General features: G+C 42.5%; 1 protein-coding gene across 1 annotated transcript in view; it reads right to left on the bottom strand.

The window, feature by feature from the left end:
- The window catches only part of MYO16 (myosin XVI), a 337,132-nt gene that overhangs the window by 62,460 nt on the left and 254,525 nt on the right, over positions 1-20,147 (bottom strand). The window contains exons 23-24 of the mRNA XM_024754009.1: positions 6,099-6,174; positions 1,278-1,453 (exon numbers count right to left, since the gene is read on the bottom strand). Of these exons, the coding sequence (XP_024609777.1) occupies positions 1,278-1,453; positions 6,099-6,174 (252 nt within the window). The remainder of the gene's footprint in view (positions 1-1,277; positions 1,454-6,098; positions 6,175-20,147) is intronic.

Consider the following 20,147-nt stretch of genomic DNA (forward strand, 5'->3'; position numbering starts at 1 on the left):
GAACAACTATATCAAAGGACCCTTAAATCTAGGGTCTAATGGCTAAACACATACACACACACTCAGGAGCACACACACACACACACACACACACACACACACACACACACACTTCTAATACGCTACACACATTTCTGCCATTCTTCTATAATACAGTTGACTTTAATTATGCTTTTATTTTAATTGGTAATTTAAAATGCAATTCAGCAAGCTACAATGACTGAATTTCTAAGATTGATTGTCCTGGACACCTTCCCAACCCTATTTCTCATTTTTTAAGAGTTTTTATAAAGGCAAGCAAAACAAACTGGGCTACAGCTGGGCACTGAATTCATAAACTTAAAACATTTCGGTTTGAAACAACTCTTCACTGCATTTTTTGTTCTATTTTACAAATCGTCAGAATCTTTAGGTTGTAAGTACAACCACTCTGGTGTGGGACAAATACCCGTTAAATGGCACAGATGAAACTGTTTGCGGGGCAGGAATACAGACACAGACGTAGAGAATGGACGTGTGGACACAGGGCAGCGGGGGTGGGGTGGGATGAACTGGGAGATTAGGTTTGACATAAATACACCACCATGTGTAAAACAGATAGCTACTGGGGACCTGCGGTACAGCACAGGGCTCAGCTCGGTGCTCTGTGGTGACCTAGAGGGGTGGGATGGTAGGGGAGGGAGGTCTAAGAGGGAGGGGATCTATGTATACATACAGCTGGTTCACTTCGTTGTACACCAGAAACTAACACAACATGGTAAAGCAACGATACCCCAATAAAAAATTAGTATAATGCTGAAATAAATTAAAAATCTGCAAAACACAGTGAAAACACTCTAGGACCTGAAAAATACACTGTCTATATGAGAAACTACAATTTATTGTTTAGAGACCTAAAGCCTCTGAAGTGATTAATATCAAGAGAATAAGGTAGCTACGTTTATTCCCTTTAATCCTACTGTCCCTGAAGTTACCTCTCATTCATCAAAAAGACAGTCACAGAGATGAGATGTAAAAAGGATGCTGCACAGACAACAGACAAAATGACCGATGCTCTATTTGCTATCAAATTTTCACTCCACTGCACTTTCTTGTAACTGTCCTCTCTCAGAGGGTTGTACTTTAGGTAAGCAGTCTTTCCTTTAATTTTTTCAATTAAAATATCAATTTATTTCCATTAGCATTGAGGATTGTGCTTGTTTTTCTTTAAAAGAAGAAGCAAATGAGCTAATAGGCAGACTTCAAAACAACCAGACACGAATCATAAAAACTCCTACCTTACTAAGTTCTAGATAATTCCTGTTTTCTCCAATCATTGAAGAAGCTGTCATTTTCTTACTGAGCCAGGCAGATTTATGTCCTCTGAATTTAAAAGAAGGAGAGGAAGGTACGAGGGCTCCTGTTGGTGACAGTTTCGACTGGAACAAATGATTGATCATGACATTTTCACTAGCTAGGAAATAAATAAATGAATATTGTAAGCGGCATTAAAATCGTAATTCATGCAAGCGTTAAGCTCACACGTCATCCGAGCGTTCTAACCACTGAAACATTCTGAGTGGGGAGGGAATTTAGGAGTCTACCTTTCCTTTTGCCTCTTTTTCATTTTCCCCACTACTCATCAGGCTGTTTGATGAATTTTGACCTTTTTTGCCCTTGGTCCAGATCCCATGCTCTCCCGTCCCCCACCTGAGCCCTGAATCCCTTGCTCTTGAACTGAGTGGCTCTTACTGCTCTCCTCACAGCCAGAACCGGATCGGACCTGCTCAGACCTAAGGGGCCTCAGTGCACTTGACCAAGTCATGAAATGGTCTTGGTCAGCAGCTCTCCATTCCAGGAAAATAACTGCTGGGGACACACGTCCCCAGGAAGAACCTCTCTCCTGGTGGAATGCAGACACTGGGGAGCCCCTGTCTCATTCGGCTGTCTCAGCTGTTAGGGAGAAAAGTGCCTCTTTTTCTGATCCAGTTAAGCTGGAAAGGTGAAAGCAAGTTGATATATTAGATGTTAGGTTATAAAAATTCTGGTAATTCTGGGTCCATATGTCTTTCTTGACACCTCAGGGAGAAATGGGCTCGTGAATGGCTGGACACATTTGAATAGCAAAGTGAAAACCGTGTCTGTGACAGTTAAGGATCTAGAGGGCATGTTTCTTGGGTTAATTCTATCTGTATGTAGACAGTTTTTAAGTCGTAATTTCCTTTTCTGTGAAATAACCACCCGAGTACCTACTCTGTGGATTCCCGCAAGATTAAAGTGTGATGTAACATGCATAAATCATTCAGGATCAGTCTTGGCCCATCGGACAGCTGGCAGCGTTCAGGAGCAAAGTGGTTTAGTTTCCACCATTTCTGCACTCAGATTATTTTGTTTGCCCAGCTAATATATTTATTAGCAGTGCCTTGAGTGAAAAGTCGTTATATGAATAAACAAATAGGGAGCTAGGAGGAGGGTCAGAGAAGGGAGATACAATTATGGATTACAGGAAGGCAAAAAGGAGCCCTGTGGTGTTGGCTGGAAATTATAGGTATCACAATAATATACTGCGATCTATCTATCTATATCTATATATACACACACACATATATATGTAAAATCTATGCCTATATCTTAAATTTTCTAGTTCTGAAAGGATCTAAAAGCAATGACACGCCAGTAGCAATGAGTTCACCCTGCCCCCATTTCTTAGTGTTTCTTAACACCATTCACTTCTAAAATAAACCAAGTCTTCTTGGATAAGTGGCCAGTTCTGGATCTGAGGCAAGGTAGAAGATCCTAGAACACTTTGGAAAGCCAGAATGTAAGAAAGTACCCCAAAAGACATGAGAACCTGTCAAAAGGACATAGGAACTAGCTTGGAGGGGTTCTCACTGGCCAAGTCTTGGGCAATTTTAGTATCAAAATAATGACCAAACTGGGCTTCCACTTCTTAAAATATTAATGTCATGAAGAAAAAGGAAAGCTGAGGAAATGTCCCAGCTTAAAGAAGACTGACAAGAAATGGCAAGTAAACTCAGCAAATGGTCCTGAATTGGGAGAAAAATGATTATGAAAGACATTAGTGGGATAATTGGTAAAGTGTTACATAAACTCTGAATTAGATATTGGCATCATATCCATGTTTAATAGTCTGATAATGTGCTGAGGATATCTACGGTCATGTCCTTGGTCTTAGGATAGGGACCAAAGTATTTAGACACAAAGACACTTTTGGCCATTCTCCAGTGGCTCAGAGAGCGTGCGTACATACACGTGCATGCACACACGGAGATGGAAGGAAGGAGAGAGTGAGAGAGAAAAGGAGAAAGGAAATGAAAAAAGTCAATCTGGGAAAAGAGCACACGGGAGTTCCTCGTACTCATTTTGTGACTTTAAGTTTGAAATCATTTAAAAACAGTGAAACAATAAACATAGAATACCATGGCCTATGTAACTTAATAAAAAATATTATTTATATTTCTAGCTGGTCTGTGGATGGATGGAACCACAGATAAACAGTGCAACTTGGTACTCCCATAACTGCGGAAAAAGGCTTTACCACGTCTATAAACACTAGACATAATTATGAACCGAAACATGTAAGTGATCTGTTTCTGTCCTTTCTCTGGATCACACACCCAGGCTGCCTGAAGGTAAAGCAGGGGTAGCATCCCCCTACGATGGAGGTGCCATCAGGCCTCACCCCTAACAGTAGAGCCCGGCCCATAAGCTGAGCCAGTGGGAAGTGAGAGCAGGTTCCTCGGCACATCGAAAAGAGAGATTCGGCCATCGTGTTGCCACCTAGAGCCTGAGAAGGAAGTCCCTAGCGAAGAGACAGCTGTGGCCTCCCTTCCCTATTTCTAGGAGTCACTTGCTGCAGGCATTTTTCTTCATGTCACCCTGTATACACATTGCAATGGGAAGCACCCCTCTCTGGGCTCTAGACACAATGCACTGGGCGCCTTTCTGCCCGTAAAACGGGCTGAGCTAACTGAGGTGCCCACAGTCTATGAGCAGGTCTGCAGAAATGCCAACAGCATCACTGACAATAAATAGTAAAATCTCCTCTACTTATAAGTAGACTTAAGAGTCTGGACTGTACCTACTTCCTTCTGAGTCAAGTGGACTTGATTTCCCATCTTGGGCATCAACGAGGGCACTGTCTGTGTGAGCTGTGCCACCCTGCTCCCTGTCTGCACTGGTCAGGGGTGTCACAGACACAGCTGGATTTGTAGGGATCCTGCCACAGACCCTGCCTCCTTCCACACCTGGGAGCTTTTGGATAATATGAGAATTGAATCAGATGCTGTAAGCAGAGTACTTAGCAAGATGCCTGGAGACAGGAATTATTACTATTATCTATAAATTACACTTGCTTTTAATAACTATTTGCAGTGTCAAAACATTCCATAGATTCATAAAATACTATCACAACCATGCATCTTTGCTTGTGGGATAGAACGGGTGAGCAACCGTGGCCTGTGGGCCAAATCCGGCCCATTGCCTGTTTTTGTAAATAAAGTTTTATTGAAATACAGCCACATCCATCTGTATTGTCTACGCTTGCTTCCTCATTATCACAGCAGAGTTGAGTAGTTGCAGCAGTGAACTTACGGCTCGCAAAGCCTGAAATATTTACTCTCTAGCCCTCTGCAGAAAATGCTTTGCACCTCTTATATGAACACATAAGGGCACGTTGCAAATTTTGTCGTCTTGCTCAGATGTATGTATAGTCTAAAATATTTAGAATAAAATAAGATATGCCTGTTTTCTCTTGGCACTTGTTAGCAAGCATACACAAAAGAATGACTTTAAGATATAGGGACTCTGTTAAGATAAGCAGAATTGCAATACCTGAAGCCATCATGTTTTCTTTCTAAATACATATTCCGTCACCATGAAATACAAAAAAAAGTAGGCCTAGTGCCAACTTTGAAAACATGCTGTGTTAGTTCTTCATAAAATACATGGACTTTATGTACGTTATAAAATTTTAAGTATGTTATGAATGAAAGTCCAAATATTTAAAAACTAGAAGGAAGATATTTCCAGTGATAATCAAGGTCAACTATCTCACTTCTTTCTTTTTACACAGTATTATTCCAAGTCCATGTTTTTATCATTAGTCTCAGCCTTTAAGAGAACTCAATAACCATACATTCTGAGAGGCAAGCAGAGTCATTCCCCATGCAAAGCAATATACTGCAACTCTACTATTTGATTTAAGGCAAATATATTCCTCCAGCCGGAAGTGATATGGATGTCTTATTTCCAGCTCAAAGGCATTCAACTATTTCATGAAAGGCTATGATATGCTTCTTTTCCCAGGAATGATAAATGGCTCCATCTCACTTAGAGCAACTTAAAGCCCAAAGATGATACATTTTAATTCGTTGAAGAGGTTATTAAGAAAATGTGAATCACTGCAGAACTGCTATTAAGAAAATAATTACTAGAGGAGATAGAACTATACATATATGTAAATTTATAGATCTATATGTAAATACAGATATATATATAATTATACCACATATAAACCCAGTACATCATTTTACATATAGTATAGAATTATAGATATATGTATAGAGATATGTATATAAAGTACTAAGGTTCACTAAGCAGATGTCACCTATAAATTTATATGGATATATACATATATGCATGTGTGTATGTATATATCAATTTGTACCCTCATTTTACTTTGTAAGCATTAGTTTTTTATAGCTGAAGGTACACAAGAATAAAATACCACCCTTAGATGTGCTCCAGAGTCATCTTAAGTAATGAAATTCACCCTGCTGTAGCCTAAATAACCGTGGAAGCCATACGCATCTTCGTCAGTCTTCACACAAGAGCTCCTTTATATTCACACGCCAAACCGGTAAAGGTGTTTTATATTTCTATCTGCTAAAAGCTTAGTTAAATTATGGTTTCTACTAGACTCTAAATTAAATTATAACCAGTGTGTAGCATGGCAAGCTCCATTCCTTATTATTCTGGGCATTAGAACACGAAAGATAGTTCAATTATCCTTAGCTTGTGGCATGTTTTATAGGACCATGTTCAGAGACAGAGACATAAAGAATGTGTGGCATTTTAACCGTACGGGGAACACTTACTTTTCATTACAAATAGAAGATTCTGTGAAAGGGAGTCTTTATTTTTTTCAATTGCTCCAACAATTTCATACATTACCTATAATAAAAGAAAGTGGCATAATTACTAATGGTTAAACATGACCACGAAAGTAATTTCCTTTAAAGAATAACTTGACTCAGCGGCAGCTTTAAATTATTCATAAGAGCAGTGTCTTCAGGTCTTAGAGTTCTCGCTACAGGCAAGTTCAAAGCTCCCATTCCCAGGCTCTGATTGCTGGAGCCCTCCTCCAATCGTGAGTTTAGGAGAAAGGGGTGCTGACTCACAGCCATCATAGCCTGTTTATTCTGAAAAACCCTCACCTGCTCAGAAAACTCTCTAAACCAAGTAGGAAGACTTCATGACACCTTGGGAGGGAAGGAAATGAGGCGTCAGTTTGAGAAATGGAGCGCGGTCTTTATTAAAAAACTTAAAATAGAGCTACCGTATGATACTGCAATCCCACTCCTGGGCATATATCCAGAGAAAACTCTAATTCCAAAAGATACATGCAATGTTCACAGCAGCACTATTTACAAGAGTCAAGATATGGAAGCAACCTGAATGTCCACTGACAGATGAATGGATAAAAACGATGCAGTATATATATATATATATATATATATACACAATGGAATATTACTCAGCCATAAAAACGAATTAAATAGTGCCATTTGCAGCAACATGGATGAACCTAGAAATGATCATACTGAGTGAAGTAAGTCAGAGAGAGAAAAATATTATATGATGTCACTTATATGTGGAATCTAAAAAAATGATAGCAAATGAACTTATTTACAAAAGAAATAGACTCACAGATGTAGAAAACAAACTTATGGTCACCGAAGTGGAGAGCGGGGTTGGGGGCGGGGAAGAGATAAATCAGGACTTTGGGATTAACAGATACACACTACTATATAGAAAATACTAAACAACAAGGACCTACTGTAGAGCATAGAAAACTATACTCAATATCTTGTAATAACCTATAATGGAAAAGAATCTGAAAAAGAATAGATATTGAACAGATATGTACATATATATGTATGTATGTGTAACTGAATCACTTTGCTGTACACTTGAAACTAACACACTGTAAATTAACTATACTTCAGTAAAAAAGAAAAGCGCTCCTTTGGATCATTTAAGCAGTGAATAAAATGTGAAGTCCTTAAAACAAAGAAAACTCAGGAAACAATTAATTCTGGATTATTCAAAGAACAGTTTTTTTTTTTTTTTCTGTCACAGTTTACTTACGAACATATTTAAATGACTTTATTGTCTGGTTTTGCTGGTATTCCCATCTGGCCTGGGAGACTTGATTTTTGAAGAGAGACGTGGTTTTATTGTCTCTCTCAGCCTCAGCCAAGTGTGAGCTCCCAAGCGGGGTCCTGAGGGTCACATCAGCCACAGGGCTCATCAGGTTCAACAGCTGCTGCTGCTTCGCCATGGTTGGGTGTCACAGGCTGTCCTTTACCCCGGGTAGACCAGGACTGACCCCAAGGAGGGCAGCTGGTCAATGATGTCTCTTTGTTCTGCGTCACCATGAGGGAGTGTGGGTGGTTAGACCAGTGAAGGTGATAGTCACCCGACTCCTTGGGGAATTTTAACTGGATGGCCCAGAGGAGATTGTCTCATTGGCAGCAAGGTGGAACTAGACAGAAAGAATCCATGAGAAAGAGGCTGAGTGGCCAGTGAGAGGAAGCTAGAAAAAGGCCAGATGACCCCCAGTGAGTCCTGGTTCCTAGCGGGTTTTCAAGTTCCAATGCCTAACTGTGTCATCCTTACAATAAAGCCTTGCTGAGATTTTATTCTTTGCTGTCACAAGAGCCTAACAGCACAGAAATCCCAAGATACCCTCCAGATTCCCAGATTTTCCAACATGAATTTGGATCAGAAGACTGCTTGAGCTAAGAGGCGAACAACTAAACAACTTTAAGATACTTCTCAATCATTATCTAATTATCCAGTTTGCCCCTAGGCCAGAACATGGCTTGCCAATATTAAAATGTAAGCTATATATCATGTTACATATTACACATTGTTGAATATAAACGATTTTTACATCATCTAGAGCAGTGGTTCTCAACCAGGGATGATGGTGACACTTTCAGCGCCTGGAGGCTTTTGCGTTTATCACAACTGAAGGGTTGGAAGGACAGGGATGCTACAAGTATCCCACAGTGCCCCGGACAGCTCCACAGTGAAGAAGTATCTGGCCCCCAATGACCATCGGATTGGGGTTGAGAAACCTTAACCTGGAGTTTGGCTTCTACATGCCTTCCTGTATTAGAGACAGCAGTGCCCAGAGACCACAGACACCCAGCTAAGCTGCTCTGCATCCATATGGACTCTGGCAAGTTATTTAATGTCCCAGAGCTGAGCCTGCAGTGTAGGGTCCTCCTCTGTATGGTTCCAATCTATAATTCTAGCCTCTTCTTTTCATGGGCATCTGATGATTCTGAAGTAAACACACACACACACACACACACACACACACACACACACACACACACACACACACACAGTTGGACTACCTGATTTTTTCTAAATACATTCCTTGCCTGTCTTTGCTCCTGTCATGCCTTGCTTTGTGATGGGCCTTCCTGCTGTATCTTGAGGGAGTGACCATGGATTGCTCAGCTCTGTCTCTGTAGCAACAAGCAAAATGCTCTGTCCACTGGGCAGATTCATTTAATATTTGGTGAAATGAACAAAAAGGTTTCGTTACGTTGTGACCACATATAGCATAACATCCATGCTGCCCCTTTTTATTTAAGATTATGTTGACGAGTCTTTCATTATCACAAGATCATGTGCTCTGGGAAGTCCTCATGAATGGCGTCCTGGTTGTACTTGGATAGTTAGACAAAAAGCTAAAGGTCTCCCATTAAAACTAAAGTTCAAAACCTCCCTGTTGGAGACACCAGCTGGAGAAGTTACGTGGAAAAGATACTTAACAAGATCCATACAAGTGCAAACACTCAAGAAGGGCAGTTTGACGCTTGTAGGAAGCATGGCATTGGGCAAAACTTTTTACTTCATATGAAATTAGTAAGTCTTGAAGCAGGTGAGCTTAATTATTTTGTGACAATGGGAAAACTGCTTTAGCTCTTTGAGTCTTTCTTTATGTGTTAAATTAACATTCTGCAAAGGCGTTCCAAGTTTAAGAGCTTCTGAGCCTATTCCTAAGACATGGGTGATTACAGTTCTGACAGGATTTGAGTTGACAGCTCAACAGAAGTATTAGACATTACCCCCCAAGATAGCTTATTTTATCCTAATTAATACAATAATGCTAACGACTACGTGTTACATAAACTTGGCACGAGTGGAATGCTAACACATGGTTCCATATCATGTTTTTTTTTCCTGGTCCCAAATCTGGAATCAAGTACTTCCTCAAGGAGCCCTTTCATATTTTACAGGAAAATTGCATGGTATTACAGCATGGTATTATCAAGCTGGTCAGTGTTTCTAGGACTTTTCAGGAGACGAGCTGAGACATACATGCACACAACACACACATCCGAGATGGGTTTATTTTTTCTTTTTAAGGGTGAAATACAATCTGTTTCCAGACTTGGTCTTTTAATCATGATGATTTCCTCAATCCAATAAAGTTTGGTACTGGCCTTGTCAAAGGCAACTAGAAAATCTAAATAAATGATATCCACTCATGCCCGTTTATTATGTCCATAGATAACCTGCTCCCATCACCTTTGAATACTTCTTAAACTTTTAATTTTGAGATAATTGTAGATTCACCGTTGTAAGAAATAACACCAACAGAGCCGGTGGACCCTTTACCCCATTCCCGCCAGTGATAACATCGGACAAAACCATCACCAGCAGGATATTGACATCAGCGCAGGGAAGACTCAGGACTCTATTTCATATGTGGTGAATTGAGGTCATCTGTGTTTTGTGAGGAACTGGTCCAGTTCATCTAAGTCATCAAATTTATATGTGATGGTTGTTTGTAGTATTTATTCCCTTTTGATCTTTTTGTTGACTGCAGGGTCTGTATTCATATTTCCTGTTTTATTCCTGATATTAGCAATTTGAGTCTTTTCTCTTTTTTTTTCCTTGTCATTCCTTACTAGAGGTTTGTCATTTTTATGGTTATTTTAAGAGAACCAACTCTTTGTTTCATTGATTTTCTCTATTTTAAAAAAAATTCCACGCATTTTGCTCTCGGTTTGCTCTTGGATTGCCTTTTGTTTGCTTGTTCTGGGTTTATTTTACTTTCCTTCTTCTAGGTTGTTGAGGTGGAAGCTTAGATTACTGGCTTGAGACTTTCCTCTTTTCTAATATGTGTATGTAGTGCTATAAATTTTCCTCTTGGCACTGTTTTAGGTCTGTCTCAAACGTATGATATGTTGTATTTTCATTTTCATTCAGTTCAACATATTTTTGAATTCCCTTGAAACTTCATTTTTGATTTATGGATTATTTAGAAGGGCATTTTTTAGTTTCCAGGTATTTGGAGATTTTCCTGTTATTTTTCTCTTCTTGATTTTTAGTTTGAGTCCATTGTGATAGGAAAGCCCCAGTCTGTATAATTTCAATTCTTCGGAATTTTAGGTTTGGTTTATGGCCCAGAATATAGTCTTTCTTGAAGCATGGATTGAAAAGAATGAGAATTCTGCTTCTCTTGGTTTACACATCTGTAAGTGAGCAGATCCCATTGGTTGATGGTGTTGAGTTCTTCTACATCCTTTCTGATTTCCCACAAAGCTGTTCTATCAATTGAGAAGAGGATGTTGAAGTTTCCCACTTAACCTTCTGGTTAGTTGACTCAGCAGGGGAAGAGAGGCACAGCCTCACTACTGTCAAGTGGAGAATTCGGGGTCCCCGCTCAACCTCCTCTGACACAAAAGAAGAGGGGATTCTCATTGCTGCTGGGTGGGCAGGAGTTCTGGGTCTCCACTGGGCCTCCAGGCACACTTCCCTGGCTGCAGGGTGAGCAGGTGGAAGGGGTTGACGTGCCTCTCTACTGCTTCCTAAGTGGGTGTGGGGAGAGGGGACCTGCGGCGGGTTACCTCCGGGCAGTGGCGAGTCCTGACCTCCCCCCACTCCTCTGACATCACCCCCTCCCCCCAGCAAAGAGGTGGCGGCACAAGACAAACGCAGAAACTTCGCACAATGCTGAAATCTGAACTGCGCCTAAGCATTTCAAAACTGCACATTCTGAAAAGGCGCCCTGTCGTTTTAACGAAGGCAACTAAAAGGTTTGGGGTTTTATTTTCACTTGAAAACAATTATAGCAAATGAGCTGGCCACAGTTAAAAAAATATATAATCTGGATGATGATAACACACACACTTTCTCTTAGTCCTAAGTTAACACGAGAACTAAAAGTTAATTTTCAGAAGAAGACGTGAATAGAAAATCTAACTCCAGGATCGCTCGTGTCCAATCCTTGGTAGATCCTCACTTTCTACAGAAAGATGTCTACCTCACTGAACACAATCCGTTGACACATGGCCTATTTCCAGGTGCTCCCCTTTCTTTTTAGAAAAGTCCTTTCCAGCTTCACCAGCTGCCAAAGCCGAGTCTACTTCTCAAGGCCCACATCTAGGTAGGAGGCATCAAGCTGTATTGGAAAGAGGACAAGCCTTGCATGGCTGCTGCCTTTTGGGCTCCAGCTTCAACCAGTCCTGGTGCCTGGGAGGTAATGACATCAAGGCACTGAGCCTTCCTGATTTCTCGTCTCCAGAACATGGATGGTAATGTCAACCTCTCTCTCCTCTCTCTCTCTCTCTCTCTCTCTCTCTCTCTCTCTCTCTCTCTCGGTGATTTTGAAGATGCATGAAAAAGTATGTTAGTCCTAGTTTTGCATAGTATGTATCGTTTTCTAATCAGCAACCCCCATATCTGCTCTAACGCTCACCTGTACTTCCTCTCATCCCTGTTCCAGAATATTTTTACATTACCGCCCCGAGAAGGACTCATGGAGTTATCTACGCCATCTAACCATGAGGCTGCTAAATGAGCTGCCGTCTGAAAAGGAGGCTCTCATCCTGTAGCTGTAGTGCCATCAGTCAAAATTCATTTGTTACTTTACAAAGAAATTGCTTCCGAATAAAGCCCATCTCCCTGGAAGAGTAAAAGCACATTACACTCACCAGCCACCTAGCCTCAGCCTCCGGACCTCACTGGGACCACTGGCCTGAAGAGGCACTAAGGTTGCATAGAAGCCATGGATGCTACAACACTGAGTGGGAAAAGGCCACCCCATTGGGCTCCTGGTGATTCAAAGGGCAGTGAGCCTCAGAGCCTAGTTAAATGGACAGAGGAATCTGTATGAATGGGAAAACAGCAAGGAGAAAAACTCAGTGTACCCTAGGAATCACCCTAGCTCTGTGAGTCTGTGAGTCTGTGATACCAGGGCGACAGATCAGGCCTGTCCTGTCTCAGCTGTGCCACTCGGGAGGGACGCAGCGGGCATTGCTGGAATGGCAGGAGCAGGTTTCAGGCATGGGCCTTTCTAGGTCCCTCAAGACAGCATCTCTGTCCTCAACCCCACCCCTCCTTTTCCTGCTAGTTTATTGTTTGGGGGATGAAAGGAGAAAAACTCTGAAAGTCACAAAAGATAGAGGCCAGGATAAAGGCTCTTTTTCCCCCTCTGTCTTTACATAACTGAAACTCAGGTGCTATATTTTTTTTCCCTCTTAAGGATTCATGCTATAAGTGACAGCATCCCTCATGCATGTAACAGAGAAATTTACATGCATACAGATCCATACAAATCTTAAAGGGAATTGTCATGTAGTCAAAGATTTCCTTCGGAATGATTCTGTTCAATAAAACGGCTCCAAAGGAAACTGAGCATTTTCCTCACGCTTCAGCAGTTAGCACACGCATCGAAACGCTTTGGTGAGGATGCCCAGGGAGAAGGGTGTAAGCTAGGGACCGCGGGCACGCGCTCCCTTTTTGGATGTACTCGCTGTAACGCTCCGGCACTGCAATACACACAATTAAAAGAGAAATTACGTTCGCTGTATATAAAAACAGGGGTAATAAAACTTTCGCCATGGGTGTGAATCACAATCCATCAAGATACTTAGTCTCCCGGGTCCACAAAGAAAAGTTACGAAAGGCCAAAGCACATGCGTTGTCTTCCCAACTGGAGGCTGTCAGGCTCAGGTTTGGCTCGTCTCCAAGGAAACTGAAGTGCAGGCGTGAGTGCGCTCCGGGGAAATGGCTCCATCCGCCATCTCTGATTTGAATCCCCTGAATTAAAGCGAGAGCAGTTGGCTTACTCCACCTGGATAAGCAAAGCATGGGGTCTGCCCGAGCTGGGGCCTAACATCCTAACGTCTGTGGTCTCAGCAGCCCCGCTCCAGGCGCTGGCACACGGGCGGAGGGCCATGCGAGGTCAAGGAAGGTGTGCCAGTCTGCCGTGCTCCCACCAGCTGCCCTCAGCTCCACTCCCCGTAGAACAGCCTCCTCCCTTCCCACCTCCAGCCTCAGAGGAGGCAGCCGTTTCACATGTCTCTGGGTCACCTCATCGTCTCCCATCTGTCTCAACTTTTCCTGGGGAACCGAATCCCTGTACTCCTTTTCTTCTGCCTGAAAATGTGGAGCAGTTTCTTTTTCAGGCTAGACCCCGGCTGACCTCCACCAGCCCCAATTTCTCGCTCTGTCTATTCCTGTCTTGGTGCCGACAGCTCAGCTGCTTCTACCTGCTCTGCAGCTCAAAAGGACAAGGAGAGATACCGTGTTCATCGCTGTTCAGAACACCTGACGAGAGATAACGAAGCTCTCGAAGGTGTGACGGAAAGCCAGGAGAGCAAGGCAGTCCTAGAAGGCCGGAAGGATGGATGCAGACAGAGCGATAAAAACTACTCGTTCCGAGAAGACTGAGGGTGCAAGGAGATGGCATCGCAGCCCGTGAAACGAACCACGTGCAGCGAGCGGGGGCGGGGGGGTCTCAGCGTACCTGCAGCGAGGCATCGCAGGTTAGAGAAAAAGAAAGGGAAACAAATAGAGCATGTCACTGTAGGCTAGAAACGTAAACGTCACAACCAATTCTCCATTCAGGCCAGAATCAGGAGGCCAACAGGAAACCACCTGAGTGGGGAAACAAGGGTGGAGAATTCTTAGGAGAGCCTTTCGTGGTATCACTTAGGGATTCGCTACCTAGACTTCCTGCGTCTTCTTTGTCCTTCCTTCTCCTACTGGGCTGAGACGTTACCCACAGTAACATATAAAACACTGCATTAGGATGAGAGCCTTTTCCAGAGCGGACACTCTACCTTGCAAGGCAAAATGTAAAGGACAAACTGAATTGCTAATTATAGTATCACCTAATTAATGTAGTTCCGATGTGGAAATCCGTATTTCCAGGTGGTTAAGTGCTAAAAGTTCTACTTCCTCTAATGAAGCTACCCTCAGTGATAACTGAGGCATTTCAGGACATCCCAGACTATAGCATGGACAGCTTACGTGTGTTTCTGGCGGCACTGATATTGCCTTTAGGTATGTGTGTGTGTGTACATATTTCTCTAAGGACGGTATTTGACTTGGACATCTCTGTCTATCTATGGGTCTATGGATCTATTGCTCTCACACCAATTTGAGGACACAGCAGTGATTGCTTTATACAGCAGGCAAATAGGGCCATAAATACTTCTACACAGTTTCTTCCCCCAGCACCTAAACCAAGAGGGAGGAGACTTCATGGAACGCCCTCATACACTTGGACAATGTCCCAGCACTTAGGGAGACACTGGGAACGGGTCATCGACCCCCACTAAGTAGCACAAAGTCAGAAATGGGCAGAAGGATGGGGTACGTGTGAGGGAAGGGACAGCCCTGCTGCAAGAGGAAGGGCTGCTGTGTGTCAGCTCCAGAAAGTGGAGAGCAGGACATATTACGTTTTTGGATGAACTACAAAGGGTGTGATGAAGTTTCCTCATCTGGTCCACAATCCCAAGTTGGGTTACATCCTGCCCAAGAGGCTATATGTGAGGCTGAGAGGAGTGGGGTCCGGTGGAGAGCGTCAGAAACCAGGGCCCCAGGGGAGCAGCCAGCTGGGGGGGGTTAGGGGGGGACAGCATCACCAAGGGCACGGGAAGGGCCTCAAAAGCCCTCCCAGGGAAGCGTCTCAGGGACGCATGGAAGCACCCAAGCCAGGATCAGCCCTAAATATCGAAAGGAGCTGTGTGCGTGAAGCCATATTGGGATGAAATGAGAGGACCCAGCACAAGAATAGACAGAAACAGGGTGCTCCAGGCTACGGTACAGTGTCTCCTGTGTGGCTGAGGCTTGACGGGACCGGACGGTCAGCTAAAGTGCGTGGTTCTGATCACTATACAGGACCAGAAACTCCTCGTCTCTGAGTTGAGTCCGTGATCACCAATGAAAGCAAATAAAGGACTTTCTATTACTTAGAAGAGACCAGAAATACCGCTGGAGCTGCCTGGGGTTTTTTCTGGTTAAAAGGAAGGGTTGTCCCAGCTGAATATATTTTAAAAAGTGGTGTGAACCCAAAATAAAAATCGAATCCTGATTACATCTCCCGAGTTGTGCATATTCAACTACCAGGTACACGAAGAACAGGAGTGTTAAAACGATCTGGAAGATCTGATTTTTTTTTTTTTTTTTTTTTTGCGGTAAGCAGTCCTCTCACTGTTGTGGCCTCTCCCGTCGCCGAGCACAGGCTCCGGACGCGCAGATTTTTTATATTTTTTTTTTTTTTTTGCGGTACGCGGGCCTCTCACTCTTGTGGTCTCTCCCGTTGCGGAGCAAAGATCTGATTTTTAAAAGAGAAATCAGAGTTTATTCTTCTACCAAAGGAGGTAAACTGGGAGGTAAAAATATGGCAAAGAAAGCAGGCGTCACCACCACTGTTTCAGGACTACTATTAACAAGTCAAATCAGAATAATCACATTTAATTCTGGACAGTGTCACCAGGGAAACAAGAAGATAAATGAAATAAAAGCAGTTCATGTGCCTTTAAGTAAAGATATTCATTCATCCCTTTATTCATAATTCGCGTTTCTTCCATCAGTTAGTGTTAGAGGAGTCTGTTGAAGGGACCCAAGAGGGGGAGGTGATGTGACCTTGGGCGCTGGAATACAAATGAGGGCTATTTGGATTCTAAGGGTAGGTGGGGAGAGAGTAGCTCTCATCTGGTAATTAACTGGGTTTCTGATTTTACCATGAGTTGAAAAGTGGGACAAATACGGCAAATGATTTTATTTACTTTTTTGAAGTCAGCTGAGAGAGTGTTTGGGAATTTAGTTTAGTTAGCCACTGGATCTGTTAACGTGGAGACGCCACTCAAGCAGAGATACTAAAAAGTAGACCCGTGGGTGTGAAGCCCACAGAGAAACAGACTGGAGAGACATGGGAGCCGTGTCATCTACGAAACTGAATCACGAGAGCATATAAACTCCTAGAAAGAGACATGAAATACTCTCCCGGGAGTCATCAATCTTTACAGAACGGAAGTAAATTCACTTATCAGTCAGATTCATAACCCCCTTCTCCACCATGTTATTTACATGATGCAAAATATAATCCCTAGGAAAGAGGTGGGATTCACAGCTGATAAAAATGGGCAACTTTTGAGACAGACTCTTGAGTTCACTATAGCACATCAGAATGTGTGTAAAGACTGGATTTTAGCAAAAGAAGTAAGATCGTTCTCAGTAGATATAAATGGGTCTGATAATTTTTCATGCCTGGTTTCAGCTTTCTATCTGAGGTCTGCTGAAAAATGTCTGGATTTCATGCGTGGTGGTAAACTGATCTCTCTCTTGCATCAATATTTATAAGCAGAGGCTTCTGTTTTTTACTTTTCCATTAAGTGATTCCATCTAATAGTTTTGCTTGCTCTCATTCTGATTCACTTTAAGTTGATAAGTACTAATCAACAGAGAAAGTTGTAGAAGCACATAGTATTACTGTTAAGGGTCCTTATCTAGATATCTAGATTCCGGATATGGGCATTGAATGAAAATTACCACAACTGAAATTTATGAACATGATACATTGGTTCCTTTTAAGGAGAAAAAATACCAATCAACTTAAAATAAGATATCAATATTCTAGGAAATCTAAAGTTCCCTATTTATAAATGTCTGTCAACCCATGAAGATAAAAGAACCAGTTAAATCTTTGAAAAACACGGTAAGATTCCCTAAATAAGAGCCTGCATTTTCTCTTCCTAATAAAACTCTGGATAAGGAAACATTTATCAAGTCTACAAAAATGTATTTATGCCAAAGGTGAAATTGATGGAAGAAACGGAGCACAAGGGGCCTGGGGGAGTTAATTCTTATTCTTCTAAAAGTTTGCCCAAGAGGTGAACAAATACAGAGGTAAATTAAGCTCTCTTTGTGTGGGTCAAAATATCTTTGTCAAATCACCTTTAATAGTATCAGTTTGGCTTGGACCAGACAGGTTTCATTGTTATGTCTGGGGATTCTGCCTGGAGAAAAGAAAGAGGGAAATAAATGGAAACGTCCTTATTGATGAGTTCATCTCCTTTTCCCGCTGATTTAAAGGTTCACTTTCAGAGCCTTCTTGGGAACACCGTGTCACCCACCAATCTCTGGAGGTGAAGGCCAGGAGACAAGCTACAGAAGGTGTTCCTGACACAGGTGACACAGGGAAATTGAAGGGACCAAGGTTCCGCCCACATACATGTTATGTAAATACGTCTGAGGGCAGAGAGGTCGGCTTTCATCCCTCTGTCATCTAGAATGTTCTGCAGCCTCAATGAGATAGAGATCTCTGCTTCTCAGAGGTCTGGGCAACACCATAAATCTCAACCGACATGTTTCAAACTTAATATATTCCACAAGAGGGGTAGATCCCTTTCGAGGAGAAGGGAAAAAAAGTTCAGGTATTTTATAGACTGGCCACAAACCAGTCTTTTCCACACATCACTCCTATCAGCAGTGTTTTAGTAATTGGGTTCCCGGAAAGGCCTGTGGAAATCAGTGCCATGATGATAATGATCAGGGTCTACAGTCTGGGATTAGGACTTTATCCACCTCACCAGGATGTGATTTAGGAGGATGGAGAAGGAACCTTGATGAATACAAGCAAACCCCACCATGTAAAGACACACCCACGAGCACATTGTATAACGGGCTGTACATTTTCCTTCTGCGGTAAATTACGTCTTGGAATATGTATGTAAATTGCAGAGCGCTTCAATTTTCTTAAGGAAAATGATATGGAAAGGACCTTTAACAACCTGCAGTAAAGGGCTTCCCTGGCGGCGCAGTGGTTGAGAGTCCGCCTGCTGAGGCAGGGGACGCGGGTTCGTGCCCCGGTCCGGGGAGCATCCCACGTGCCGCGGAGCGGCTGGGCCCGTGAGCCATGGCCGCTGAGCCTGCGCATCACACACCTGTATGCTGGATTAAACTATTAGTCATAAAGCTAAATGGTAAAGAATATAATTTTTTACAAAAATTCTCTTTAATCAAGGCAGTGTTGCTCGTCACAAAAACCACCTGTATAGTCAGTGAAAAACAGAATGTCACATTAACATAAGGTGAAACATTTATCTAAATATTTTTTCTTTTAATATTATAGTTTCCATAGATGGAGACAATCTCAATTTCCTGCACTTACCTTCCACTGAAGTCTTTCAAGTGTGATAGGAAGTACAAGAAAATACCACACTATAACTTTGGTGGTTACATATTCCTTACCATCTGCTAAAGCGCTATGAATAACATCATGATAAATAAAAACAGATATTCTAACACATCTATAAAACATTTATTTATGCAACGCGAGCACATTTATAACATACAAGAATTAACAAATATCTCTCTTAACTAATCAAGGACATTTACCAATGATTCAATTTGAGAAAGTCAGTTGGGCCTCTAATATTCTCAATACAGCCAGTTGATTCGGTGATTCCCGAAATATTTTCAGGACTTCGATACTTGTGATTGATGAGTTTAAAATTTTGCCAGATATGGTGGTATTCCTGCACGGCAAGACCTTCAGCAGTTGTTGGGGAAATAGGATTCGCATCTTTGACACAACGTCTCCAACCAGTTGTACCTGCACTGATTGCTTGCCCACCACTTACCCTTCAGAACAAGTTTACGAGGTTCATAAGTATATTCCCCTTAATTACAAACCCCATGGGTATGTTAGCTGAGGGTCAGTGTATCCCTCAAAGTCACAGCAATGGAGCCCCAAGTGCCCCAGTGCGTCTTCTCTGTTACACAACACAGATTTCATGACTGAGATAATAAACACTAAGATTTCAGCACATACCATGGTGGAGAGAGAAAGATATGGGGGTGGGGGGGGTGAGAAAGCTGAGACACCGTATCGTGACCTACTGGTCTGCAGTGGGTTGAATGGTGTGACCCCAAAATTCAAGCCCACCCAGAACCACAGAATGTGCCCTTTTATGGAAATAAGACCTTTGTGGAGGTAATTAGTTAAGACGAGGTCCTACTGGATGGGAGGGGACCCTAAATCCAATGACTGGTGTCCTTAAAGAAGAGAAAGGGACACAAAGACACACGCAGAGAGAAAACCTTATAAAGATAGAGGCAGAGACCTGGGTGCTGTGTCTACAAACCAAGGAACACCAACTGCTGACAAGTCCAGAAGCTGGAAGAGAGGCTTCGAACAGATTTCTCTCGGAGCCTGCGGAGGGACCCAACCTGCGGACACCTGATTTTAGACTCTGGCCACCAGAACTGTGAGAGAGGATACGTTTGTACGGTTTTAAGCCATGCTGGATGGGGGACTTCGTAATGGTGCCCCCAGGAGACTCACACATAACTGTATAATGTTTGGTGAACCACTAGATTCCACCAAGGCTTACTTCACTGGAAAACTGACAGTAATATTTACAAAGAAGGTTGTGGTGAAAATGTTTCCCAGGCACTCTGCAAATTGAACACTGCTAGGTAAGCATCGGTGTGCTTATGGATGAGGGAAGAGACAGAGCAGGGAAACTTGGATCAGGCCAAGAACTTGGCCTTGGGAAGATAGGTACGATTTGGAAAGAAAGAGGAAAGGGGCATTACAG

The sequence above is a fragment of the Neophocaena asiaeorientalis genome, unplaced genomic scaffold, assembly GCF_003031525.2.
Source record: "Neophocaena asiaeorientalis asiaeorientalis breed wild unplaced genomic scaffold, Neophocaena_asiaeorientalis_V1.1 scaffold684, whole genome shotgun sequence".
In the NCBI taxonomy this organism is placed as follows: Eukaryota; Metazoa; Chordata; class Mammalia; order Artiodactyla; family Phocoenidae; genus Neophocaena; species Neophocaena asiaeorientalis.